The sequence below is a fragment of the Lathyrus oleraceus genome, chromosome 5 (genome assembly GCF_024323335.1).
Source record: "Lathyrus oleraceus cultivar Zhongwan6 chromosome 5, CAAS_Psat_ZW6_1.0, whole genome shotgun sequence".
NCBI lineage: Eukaryota > Viridiplantae > Streptophyta > Magnoliopsida > Fabales > Fabaceae > Lathyrus > Lathyrus oleraceus.
Genome location: NC_066583.1, coordinates 389681653 through 389695211, shown reverse-complemented (window position 1 = coordinate 389695211; position 13559 = coordinate 389681653). Strand labels below are relative to the sequence as shown.

The window sequence follows — 13559 nt, the reverse complement described above, 5'->3', positions numbered from 1 at the left end:
CATTGTATATATTGGGTGTACATTTTTAGGGTTGGGTACTTATGTAATGAAACATTACAATAAATTTTTTTTATCATTGTTAGTCATTTCTTAATATATTAATTTTTTAATATATATATATATATATATATATATATATATATATATATATATATATATATATATATATATATATATATATATATATAAAAGTTAAATAATATGATCAGGGTCAGAGAATTCACAGGGCAGAGGGTGCTCCCTAGATCCCCGCCCCTAAATGTCATAAGAGGAATTTTTTCCTCCATCCTCATTCCTGCGCGAGAAAAGATCTCAGAATTCAGATTCTCAAACAGATAATCTTTACGAGGATCTCCATTTAATGTAAATCGACATTTCTAATTACCACTGCCATTCTCAAACAGAACTCAGATTTAAAGACATTGAAATTCTAAAAAAATAAAATAAAAGCCCTATAAAAATTGGTTTTTAAAATGGGGACCAAAATTTTAAGGTTTAATTAGTGTCGCAGTTCCTTAACTTAATTTAAGTTTTCATTTTGATCTCTTATTCAATAAACGTTACATTTTAATCTCTTAAAAACTATTATGTTAGGCAATTTAATCAATTCCGTTAACTTTTAATTTTAAATGTCTTATTTGAAACAATATTATTGAGTACTTTATTATTTTATTAATTTTAACTATTATATATTTTGAACAAATATCACACGGTGAAAAATTGGTAATTAATTGAATGTAACAATGAACTATCAACCTATAATAATTTTTTTTGATAAAACTTTTCTCCATCCCTCTTCTCCCTCGTTATCTTTATCATCATATTTAATAGAGATTAAAATCTACTGCATTTTATAAGTGGACTGTAGTTTACGTGACCTTTCTATTAATTGTTTACCACTTGAATTACACTTTCATTCAGTTTCTTGAATGTTGTATGATAAAATTAATTGTAGGTTCAAATGCAATGCAAGTATGATTTTGCTTTCTTCTATATATTTCTCTCAAAATAAAATTAATTGGATTTTATTATATATTCTTGTTTCTGGAAGGTTTTAGCATAAATTTTTTTGGGTTTAATTTTATTTTTTCTAGATTTGAGATGAATGTTCATGAATACCATAACGAAGATGATGGAGTTTTATAAAATAATATTACGTGTTATAGTTCATTGTTACATTAAATAGATTATCAATTTTAAACCTGTGATATTTGTGAAAAATATCTAATAGTTAAAATTAAAAAAAATAATAAAATTAATGATAAACACTAAATAATAATACCTCATATAGGATATTTAAAGTTAAAAATTAATAAATTACTTAACGGAATAAGTTTTAAAAAATTAAAATGTAATATTTATTAAATGAAAAAAAAAGAATATGCATTGATTATGGTATATCCCGTCAAATAACTCATTTAATAGTAAACCAAATTTTAGTTAAGCAAAATCAAAAAGAAAAGAAAAGATAATAGGAAACGAAAGTTACAATTAAGCCATTATACATTATAATATTATTCGCATTTCAATCACATACCTAAATTAAATCTCTAGCACGCGAAGCATAGTATAGTCTTTGCTTGTTGTCTTGCATACGTACCCAACAAACTTTTTTCCCCAGATCTCACTTTCTTGGCTTCATCCGCTGAGAGAAAATGACGGTGACCTCTGTTCACCAATTCGCACAATGCATCACTTGCCACGCTTGGAGCTCCGATCAATCTAGTAATCACTTTTCTCTTTTTCCATTCTTTCTCTTTTCTATTCATTTTGATTGGATCTAATTTCTTGTTTCTCGTTTCATTTTAAGTGTTGTTGTTTTCTGTGTGTATGTGATTTGAATCAGTTTATTGCGGTATTTAAAGTGATTGTTGTATAAGCTATTTTTACAATTAAATAGCTTATAGGGTAAACTCTGCATAAGCTTAGTGTAAGCAGATTGTATAAACTATCTTGGATAGTTTTTGAAAATTATACTATAATAGCTTATGGATGTATCTTAAGGTATGTGGATCAGCTTTTTCAAACGTTTGCGTGAGTGGTTATGTTAGATAAGTACATATAAGCTCTTCCAAATATAGCGGAGATTTTTGTTCCGGGAATCTTATCTAGGGTGTGTTAAGAACTCGAGGGGGAGAAAGGAGCTAGAAATTGTGGGCCTGAATTGAAGCAATGTGTAGGCTGATAGTGATAATGCATACTTGTAATGTGCATCGGGAAATGTTTGAATGAAAAGAGGAGGGAAGAACATAGCTGCTGAATTCGTGCAACCCCACACCAGCTACTAATCTTGCTAACTGTTCATGGTGTTTTTTCTTCTGTTGTTGTTGACAGATGGTGGAAAATAGACTTAGGCGATTTGAGCATGTAGAGAGAAGACCTGTAGATTCTCTAGTGAGGAGAGTATACCAAATGGAGAGAAGGCAAACAATTTGAGATTAATGATTTGGATAGAAATATGATCCTTGATAAAACATTATTGCGCGAGTTGATCCATGTAGCCGACCCTACCTAGTGGGATAAGGCGTTGTTGTTGTTGACGGGGGAAGCAGTGTTATCAAATATCAGCCATAGTGGATATACATGATGGTGGTTTTTGGGTTCGCTGCAACGGTAGCTCTCTGTCATGAACTGCCATCGACAACACTAGGGAGGAGAAAAAACCTTGTTTTGGATTCTACAGATTTTGTCTATATCCATTAGCCAGAGTAGAAAAAATTATTAGATTTTTGTGAGAATGGTAATGAGGGAGTGCTTTTTGAGGCCCACTTTCTCAATGGGAAGGAAAAACAAACTAGTAGTAAATGAGAGCACCTAAAAATAGAAAAGGAGATTAAACAATATACACATAATTGTCAATTTTTTAAATGCATTACTACGTTAAAATTTTAAAAATATGTGTGGATATTGTGCAAGTATAACGTCAGTATACCATATGTTTCACCAGTAATGTTTCCTGCCACGTACTGTACGAAAAGTATTGCATGTTTTGTAATTATGGGGAGGAAATTGGAACGTTAAGCAATATGTTTCCTTCCCTTTATTTGGATGTTTGAAATCTCTGATTTGGATGGACTGTAATATTCGCTAAGGATCATTTTTGGATAAACTCTATTTTCTCCCTTATATTATAAAACTCTCGAATAAGTGAGAGCTTACTTTTCCCTTCTACCGCAATCTCTTCCATCCAAAAATATATCCAGCTAATATACTTTTCTGTGAAGAATGAAAGTCTACGTTAATAAGGTAGTTTTGTTTATTCTTATGTATCTTAAATATTTTTCTTAATACCACATGGTTTCCCCCTATTTAAAATGACAAACAGTATTGAAAATCTGTTCAAATATTGAACTGGGGTGATGTTTTCATCATCATATTGTTCTTATCTATCAACTTTTGTTTTTGGACTTTTATTTATCAAATCTGATACATGAAATGTAATCAATATATGTTGGAATTTTTGTCTCAATAAGCAAAATGATAGGTTGAATATTTTCTGATAGTTAGTTGCTTATTGATCATTAGTTGTTGTTGCTTTAGGACTAAATTGAAGATTGTGCCTCAACACATAGTCTTTATAATGGAAAAGCTCATCTAAATGCGGAAAAAAATTGAGACGTTTCAGTTTTTTATTTTATTTATAATTATGGTTATCCTCATCCTTTTGTGTTTAATGAATATAATGTTCTAATCTTTGAAAACTTTATACATCATCGTAAAAGCTTAGTTCACAAATACGGTTTGAGTCTTACTATAACAAAACCAACTTTTGTCATCTTAAAGGTACATTATCAATTTACCACACGTCCCTTACGAATTATTCAACCATTATAATATAGCTACCTTCTTTTGTAGTGGTTGCATTTTGTCCAAACAACAATGAAGTTCACATCTATAGATTGGTAGAAGACAAATGGGAAAAGGTGCATGTTCTTCAAAAGGTACACTGCAAGTTTTCTTGTCTTCTCTCAAAATAGTAATTAATTCTATGCTATTTCATATCTTCTGGGTGTGAGCACAGTTAGGGGCTTAAATGTTAATCAAGATCCTTTGGGAAAGCAGTGAATGAATGCAAACATATCTGCAATAAGTTGTACTATCTTCTTGGCATGCACCATACTATTCTATGAACTATTTTTCAAGTCTACCTGCACTGTGTTTTGGCCGTGAATTCATGCTGTACTCAATCACGTGTCGTAAAGAGGGCTGTTAGCCATGTACTCCCTCATACTTGCTTGTCTTTGGTATGCTTAGTTATTCTTTACGAAACTTCAGGACAAGAAAACCCCTTTTGTTTGGTGAAAACTTAGTACTAAGCATAATTGAAAGTCATTCAATGACATATCAAGATCAAGCAGCAGAGTATAGGAGGGCACAATTTAAGAGTCTAAGAAAACTAGGGAAAAGTGGATCCTACAATACAGAGAAAATTTGAATGGGGTAATTGTGTACTGCCAATCATAATAATTAATAAAGGAAGGGGAAACTCATGTTTCTTGATCTTTACGTAATAACTCTACCAAACAATAATTACGGAGCTTATAGAACATAAAATGAAGTTTGAGTAGGGGAATTCTGTGCAGTTAAGAAAAAATTTAATAAAGGACAGGGAAATTTTGCACAATTTCTCAAGATCCTGCCTAGGATTAGAAAGAGGGAAGAAATGTTAAATAATTGGATCATAACATGGATAATAATATTGTACCTCAAATACAAAAAAATCAATATATGTACATATATGGACATAAAATAACAGATACAAGAGAAAAGTTTGGAACAGAGAAGTCAAGGTACTGAGCAAAATTGAGTGGAGAGAATGTGAGATTGACCATGACCTTTAAGTCTGAAGCATGGTTGTCGGGATCTCGCTCTAACTCCTGAAATCTTACGATCTTGCGCTCTGGCAACTGACTGCCGATTTAAGTGTCACAAAGATCTTGTATTTGGCTAGAGCGTTGAACTCTTAGAGAAAGATCTTAAATTGTGGGATCTTGTGATCCCAACGATCCATTTTTTGTTTTGACATGCTTCACACATGTTTTGACCCAACCATTAAACAATTGGATTTGACTTATAAATTAACCCGGTAACTAAGCCTAATGGATGTGCACATATATTTTAGGGTTTGGGGATTGGCATTGTTTTAAATAAGCGGTTAAGAATTGCAAAATAAGGATTGTGAAAGTTGCGCGGCAAACAAAAGTCATTGGAACTCTGAGAATTTTGTATCGATTAATCAAACATTGAATAAATTTCTAACCTTCATCTATCCTTTATATATATTCAAATCATCCTTCTATTCTTCTCATCCTTTCTATTCCTGCACTGCAATACTCTTCGTTCCTTACAATTATGTTTTAGTTGCCATTGAGAATATTATGTCCGAGGAAATTATGTTTTTTGGATCGAGTATTTGCTATTGATGATTAAGTTAATGAGAATTTTATGTTAAGGTTATTTTTCCTAGTTATTTCTATATATTTGTCTATTTGTTGGGATCTTATGATCCGTATTACGATCCTATGATTCACGCTTTTTCTATACCCTAATGATCTTTATCGAGATCCCGATTTTGACAACCATGGTCTGAAGAAGAGAACGAGATAAATACTTAGCTTGCAATAAAGATTGACAAAAAACTAATGCTTGGGTCTCAGCCTCTAGGGTGTGGGAGATGACAAAGAACAGAGACTGATGGGCTCAAATACAATGGACAGAGAGTGAATTCAGAGAGTTTAGTTGCATGAGAGAGTTAGATGCTGTTCTGACTAGGTCATTAATCACTCACTTAAATCGTGGGTTGCCCAGCTTGACTCATCAGCATTGCTGGTGCATGGCTCATGAAAGATTATTAATCCTAAAAGCTTTACACACTTCCTTGGCTATCCTCCTTCAACCCATCCATAGTACGATCTGAATGAATGAGATTGGAAGGCAGTTTGAAAGTCATTGGATTTTAATTGTGATTTTGACAACCTTGGTGCCAATGCTATCATGATTGATTCTTACCCTGATGCATTTAACTCTTTGAATTGTCTGATTGCGATTTTGACAGTCTTGATACCAATATTATTGCACTTGCTTTTATTTTTTTTTGATGTATTTCTGCATATAATGAAACAACTACTTTGATTGGACATTTTATGATAGTTTAGTTTCTAAGGAATTTCTTTATTTTGTTTATACCAGCATGACCAGGTAATTTCTGGGATAGACTGGAGTGCACGATCAAATCGAATAGTCACTGCTTCCCACGATCGAAATTCGTGAGTGCCTGTGTGGTTTTGAACATTGGATTTTTCACCCTTGGTTTGGGTGACTGACTGTTGCCAATTTCTCCTTTGTACATTATTGATTACGAATTATAATATTTAAAAAGAAACATGTGTTCTCGCTAGATATGTCTGGAACCTTGAAGGATCAGAATGGGTGCCAACTCTTGTTATCCTTAGGCTAAACCGTGCTGCTCTTTGTGTTCAATGGAGTCCAAAAGGTATGGATCACATTGCCTTGTTCTAGATTCTCTGGTTTTCTTTACATTGGACAAAATAAGTCTTCTGATTTTATGATTTGGGCCTACCTTCTAGAATTAAATTAACATATTTATGGTGTCTAAGTCATCTAAAAATTCAGAGTAAATGCAAAAGAATGAAATATCCATTTCTTTCCCCATCCCTTTCCCTATTGAATTACACTTGGTGGATGTGATCGAAGTTATAACAATCTATGAAGCTACCATAACCTAACTCTAGTTAAGCCCTTTGTCATGCTTGACTAAATATTTCGTGTTGATTATCCCAACAAATTATTATTCTTGTTATTATTACTTTTGTTATTATCACTTTATCTTTACCTTTTAAAGTTATATGGTTCTAATGAATTGCTGAATTTTGTCTTTATAGAAAACAAGTTTGCAGTGGGAAGTGGAGCCAAAACTGTTTGTATATGCTATTATGAGCAGGAAAACAACTGGTCTGTCAGCTTTTCTTAGCATTTATTTCCCCAAGTTTATTTGTACCTTGGCAATATGATGGTTGTGCATAGTTTTCGTGTTTGCACTCTGGATCCACCATTGATCTATTTTGACCATAGTTTCCACTCTAGATTGTATTGAAGTGTGTATATACAAAAGTATATGTGTATCGTGTCAAATAACCTAATATATGTAGGGTGATTTTTTATTTGTTTGCAAGTCTTCTAGTCCACCCAAACCAAGGTTGTCAAGATTGGGATCTTGCCTAAGATCGTAAAACATAAGATCATAACTAAGATCGAAAGATCCTACCCAATTATTTTTGTAAAATCTAGAGGGGGTAGCAAGATCGTAAAACATAATATCATAAAAATAATCTAAAGATATTACTAAAAAGAAAAATAATGCTCTATTTTTGAAGTTTTTTTTACATGATATTTTGGTCGGCATTTGTATTTGTGGGAAAATGGCCTCTGTCGAACCATAATTGTTGCGCCTTGGCATCTTGTCATCCTTCTCTGCTTGTAATGGTGGTGGTTGGAAAACGGCAGATCGTAACCGGAACTGGCCAAGATCGCACGAAATCAATGGTTTTACGATTTTTTCCACAACTTCGCTACAACACACTATTCTACTTGATCGGGATTGTTGGGGTGGGTGAGATTGCAAAGTTGTAAGATTTTATGATCTAGCTCGAGATCTTGAAAACCTGGACCCAAAGTAATCTTTTATGAGTGGAATAGCTATTAGCACACTCTTAAACGTTGACCTTCGTAAGACTTAACCATTCAAATTGATGAGGTATATAGCATACAAACATATTTATTTTTAAGAAAAAGTAAGTATGGTGAGACTGAGTGGCTAGAATTTTTGACATTGAGGACATTTTCCTACAAAATCAAAACATGGATGTTTTCTCATATTTAAGGAATATCACCATATTATTTTCTTATACAACATTGTTGAGCAGGTTAGATCCAAATATACTCAACTCAACCTAACCTACAGACACCTCTAGTTTAAATACCTTTAGTTTATATAACTAGAATACAAGTTTGAATATTTTTATTACCTTTGCAGGTGGGTTAGCAAACTTATCAGGAAAAGACATGATTCTTCAGTGACAAGTGTTTCATGGCATCCCAATAATGTTGGTATTTCCAACTCATTTATATATACTTTTTCCAGAGAAGTTCACATAAAAACTTAATGTTTCTTCAGAAAAGTTCGCATTGTTAATTGCCTATTAATACATAAACATATCAATAGTCAAGATCTGATCATAATTTACCAAAATGTACTTGACACTTATGATCATAACAGACATGTGTTAACATTAAGCTTCTAGCTGTTGTTTGGCGATGACCGTGCATTCAAAGTCCAATTTGCTATGGTTCCATAGACAAGGATGGTTACAAATCTTTCTCCCACCTATATCAAAATACATTCTTTCTAATATGAACATGTCACAAAAAAGCATACAATTTTGTGTTTGTAGTTAGTGTGATGTAAGGAAGATTTATCCTATCCGGTTGACAATTGTGTCTATAGTTGGTAAGAAATGTCGAAGATGTTTCTGAGAAGTATCGATGGAAACATTTTTAGAATGAATTAAAAAAATTATTGGATACTTTCTGTGTACGCATCCGAAAGTATCAGATGCATATCGGTATCAAATACCATCCAATATGTGTCAGACACCAATAGTTTGCTATTTTTGAAGTACCTACTCTTCCAGCATAAAATGTTATGTGATCTTTCTTTAAAATATATTTTCCATATGAAATATGAAAATCTTTTTACCTCGTTTTCCATTCGACTGCAGATTCTTCTTGCGACAACATCCACAGATGGGAAGTGTAGAGTATTTTCCACCTTTATAAAAGGTGTAGATGCAAAGTATGATAATAAAAACTCTGATCTCTGAATGTGGTTGACCTTTTCAAGATTTTCACCGTATTGATATTTTCATGTCTAATTGGCACAGGGATTCAAAAAAGAGTACTTCATCTGATTTGAAATTCGGAGAGGTTCAATTTTAACTCATATCCTCATGTGATTTATTTCTTGATTTTGTTTCTATGCTTCAGTTCATCTTTTTCAAGTTAAATAATATAACCTCACAACTTAGAAGGCTGGCACGAAGAAATTATTCTTTCATGTTTTACACTTTTAATAGGAAGCGAAAAATAGTACTAATATATAAATATGACCGATCTTCAATTCTTCATGCATGATAATTTTTTATACATATTATAATAAATACATTGCTTGTAATGTGATGTACAATTTTTTTTTATACATATTATGGTAACTACATTGCTTGTAATGTGGTGTACTTTATATATCCTTTGGATATATTATTTGAGAGTTTCTCAATTTACCCCTATATGTTCAAATCTGTCTAAATACACTACCGGAAGGATCCTTCCTGTGGTGTTTTTTGACCAAAAATACACTACCGGAAGGATCCTTCCAGGAAACCACCCATATTTTAGAGGGTGGATTATTACCTGATTTCTATTTATTTTTTTTAGTAACAAATCTTTTCCATCTTAAATGTGAAAAGCAGGGAAGTGATATAGAAATACCCATTGCATGTGTAGCCCCTGCTTATAGTCATTTTCTTTTTGTGCAACAGTTGATTGTTCAGCTTGATCTCTCATCATCTTGGACATTCGGAGTCAAGTGGTCACCAAGTGGCAATACTCTAGCTTATGTAGGTAAGGAAATTCTCTCCTTTGGCTGGTTTTATACTAGCTGAAATTATGGGTTCAACCTATGTTTCTTTCTCATTTATCTATTCTCTAAAGTCAAGAGTTCAAGATTGCTTAATGTGAGTTTCCCTTAAGGTTTAGTTGTCATCTATATGTTTATTAAAAGAATAATATTAAAGGTAAAAGTGTATTGGTGCCATTAGGTTTTCATGGTGAGCAAAATTTGGTTCATTTATATTCACCAATCTGTATTCTTTTTAAATAATATTTGAGGTCAAATTTCTACGAAACCACGGGAACTTGTGGAAACACTGTATTTTGTTTGCTCTGTTTGTGGTTTTACTTGTGACCAACTGTGTTTGTTGCTATTATGCAGGCCATAATTCTATGATATATTTTGTTGATGATGTTGGACCTTCTCCTTTGGCCCAGAATGTCGTGTTCCGGGATTTGCCTCTCCGTGATGTGGGTCAGCATCCACTCTTTCTGAGCATTTAGTCTCTCACGGTCAACTTTTGAGATATTTTACTGATATTTTCTGGAACTGCTGGATCACTGTATGCTTGTTTTCAGGTATTATTTGTTTCCGAGAAAACAGTAATAGGCGTGGGATTTGATTGCAACCCAATGGTTTTCGCTGCAGATGAAAGAGGAGTTTGGTATGTAAAAATTCAGATATTTGTGTTTCTAAGGATTGGCCCATTCCCAATCAATGTTGCTTGGCCAACATGTTTTGAATTCTCTTTTCTGGTGGAAGAGAAGTGAGTAATTTGGTTCTGTATTCATTTTCCTTCTCTTTTGTTGTGTTTTTTCCGCTAGGGGTTTTGTCAGATATCTTGCGGAGCGGAAGACAGTATCATCTGGATCAAGATATGGCTCACAGGTAAACTACATTTCTTAAAAGGACTCTTCAATATACAGCTATGAAACACTTGAATCTTCAGTTGGAAATCAATTTCATTAATCTTATGAATGTGCTACGTGAGAAAACTGTAAGGTTGTGGCATTTTAGTAACTTAATATATGGGAAAAAGTGTCAACTCGAGGGGTCCTGGAAGTTCCATTTTAAAAAAAAAATAACCTGTTACTTTTGCAAGCAGAGATGTGTATAAGAATAACTAGTTATCATTTTTAAGGAAAATGAATTTATTTGGAGAAAATGGAAAGTACAGGTAGAAGAAGATATGATATCCTCTAAAACGCATAGTTGGTGCTCCAGCTGAAAAAACAACATTGCTTGTAGTTGTTTTATATCAAACTAGTGACATGGAGATAAAAAATGTTTCCTCTTTTTACACTGTATGTTTCAATGAAGGTGAACTGGTCCATTATTAACTGAACTCTATACATGCTAGCTTCCTCATAATGTCCTAAAGACCACAATCCACTTTTTCTTGCCTTCAGCAGCACATGACATGACTCCTTTAGGTGTCACATTGTCTGGTCTTTTAACCTGATAAAAACTATTACAGTCCATGAATGTTTATTAAAATCAGTTCTGTGGTTCAATTAAATGATGTTGGTTTCTTTTTTGTCCATCTTAGTATCTTACCTCTCTTTCATGGCTAAGCACATCAGTGAACACGTGTTGCCTCGTTAATTATTTGAATATACTTTTGTTAAATCCATGTCTTTATTTTACTTTGTTTGATGACTTGTTTTTCTTATTAATTAAAATTCATATTTATTATAAGAGTTTATAAACCAGTGTAAAAAATTTAACTACACAGGTTTTACTTTGACATCCAGTTATATTTCTAATCATAGTTTTACATTTACATACAATCATATTTTACCAGTGTCATGTCATATTTTTATTTCCTAAAGTAACTACACAAATTTATACATGGTGAGATATAATTGGATATCTTTGAACCTTTTTTAAGTGCCGGTGCATAGTAATTAAATTCTTATTGTAACATGATTTTGACATATGGCAACTGCTAGTTTATGAGTTACTAGCTGTAGCTATTTCTGCATTTGTCTTCATGTTGTTAACGTGAGTTGTATTCTCTATTTTTTTATACCAAATTCTGTCTTTATCAGTTCTCCGAAGCATTTGGGAAGTTTTATGGACAATCCAAGCAAGGTGGGAGCAACGATGCTGTTGAAACCTCAAGAACACGCGGAGCAGTTCATGATAATTGTATAAAGTATATATCTCCCTCATTAACCTGTACCTTTTCCAACCAAAATTGGTTATGTATTTTCTTAGTAAAACCTCATTGTTTTTCAAATTGTTTGATGTGGTTACTTGTTTTCCTTTGGTCAATTTTATTTGACATGTCCCAATCAACATCATAATGGACAAATCTAATTGACAGTGGGATTTCAAGAAACTATGTCCATAAATACCGTTAATGAGTGGTGTGTTTTTCGACTTGTAGTTCTATAATGCCTCTTGGGGAGCATGGAATATTGACAAAGCGATTTAGCACATCAGGTTAGTGGCGAGAAGATGGTTATCTTAAATTATCTTGATTTTTTTCTGTGCCGTTTTCGACTAGTTGCTTTGGCTCTAATAATACATTTAAACTACAGGATTAGATGGAAGAATTGTCTTATGGGATTTGGAAAATGAGCAGGACCTACTTGAATTATAAGCTCATTAGTATATTGTCCAATCTTCTGCGTAACGATATTGTCGCATGCAGCATTATATAACATCTTGTAGATTAATTTGGTTGTGAGCAATTGAAGTTATTATTATTCATAACTGTTGTGATCAAGGCTTGAAAGTGTCTGATATCAGCATCTAGAACTAAAATGTGTTTATAAAGTTTTACATGTATGATAACATAGTTTCGTATTCTATATATTTTGGCTGTTGTGTAATTCCATGCAATTAATCACAGGAAAATAGAGAACCAAAGCCTTTATTTTGGTCCAAAGGTAATTTCAAAAATGAAATCACTTTCATATTTAGATTTAAACAAATACATTAAAGTTATGCTGATTATAGCAGTAGCATGTAGTTTATGGTGCTTAAATTTTGAATTCCTCGTGTCAAACATGATGGATATTAACTATGTAAATTCTTTTAACTCTCCACACGATCACCAAAATGGCAGAAACTTCAATTCTTCATCAACTCTATTTATAATAAATAGAAGTTACTCTCGATCACATCACATAGTGATCGTTAATTGTTACGTCTCACTATTTGATGAAGAAATATTAACATAAAAATTCTAAAATCAACCAACCAAATAATAAATAAATAAATAACAGTTGAGTTCCGTGAAAACGAGATGAAACTCTCACCAGAGTTTTAAAAGAAATTCTCTTGATTATTACTCCATCTTACCGTGTTGATTACAAAACAAAACATGATAAATAAATAAATATAAGGGAAGGTGATTTTATCAAAGTATATATATGTTATTAGTGAATTCTACAATATTTAAACTAAAGTGAACAACAATAATATTAATAAAATGGTTTTTGGGATTGTTATCTTTAGTGGAAATTGATTTAAAATATTAATTTATTTTTAAAGAGATTAATTAATATGCACTGTTAGTGTAACAAGTTTTCCACTATCGATTCATCACCATCACCCCCGTTTGTATTATTTTATAGATTTTAAAAATAAAAATCAAACTTATCCTAATATCCAACGGTTATAATTTATTGAATGTGTAAAATTCTTTTACATTAGCGGTGTATATCAATTAAATTCATTTTTAAATATATATAAAAAAGTGACATAACATTGAATGCGATTGTTTTATTGAAATAGAGATATTAGTATTCAACGATATCAGATGTCGGAGTGTTAATCTTTATTATCACTTTAAATTTTTTTACTTAGTCATCACTCATCACCACCGTTCCTAATAGTCAAACATCTAATATTTAAATTAACT

The 13559-nt window shown here is 32.2% G+C and overlaps 1 protein-coding gene across 1 annotated transcript; it reads left to right on the top strand.

The window, feature by feature from the left end:
• Window positions 1–1514: 1514 nt before the first annotated feature.
• Window positions 1515–12506, top strand: LOC127085008 (actin-related protein 2/3 complex subunit 1B). Its single transcript, XM_051025563.1, has 15 exons — window positions 1515–1725; window positions 3856–3941; window positions 6190–6266; window positions 6399–6493; window positions 6903–6972; window positions 8054–8123; window positions 8799–8872; window positions 8961–9003; window positions 9615–9696; window positions 10067–10155; window positions 10264–10349; window positions 10510–10573; window positions 11737–11843; window positions 12078–12133; window positions 12232–12506. The coding sequence occupies exons 1-15, from the start codon at window positions 1656–1658 to the stop codon at window positions 12291–12293; spliced, it is 1131 nt and encodes a 376-aa protein (XP_050881520.1). The 5' UTR covers window positions 1515–1655; the 3' UTR covers window positions 12294–12506.
• Window positions 12507–13559: the final 1053 nt, after the last annotated feature.

What these genes read in the sequence shown, in the direction of transcription:
- LOC127085008 (XM_051025563.1), top strand. Translation starts at nt 1,656, where the DNA reads ATGACGGTGACCTCTGTTCACCAATTCGCACAATGCATCACTTGCCAC. An exon ending in TTGGAGCTCCGATCAATCTA is followed by an intron (nt 1,726 to 3,855) that starts GTAATCACTTTT and finishes CTTCTTTTGTAG; the next exon opens with TGGTTGCATTTTGTCCAAAC. An exon ending in TGTTCAATGGAGTCCAAAAG is followed by an intron (nt 6,494 to 6,902) that starts GTATGGATCACA and finishes TTGTCTTTATAG; the next exon opens with AAAACAAGTTTGCAGTGGGA.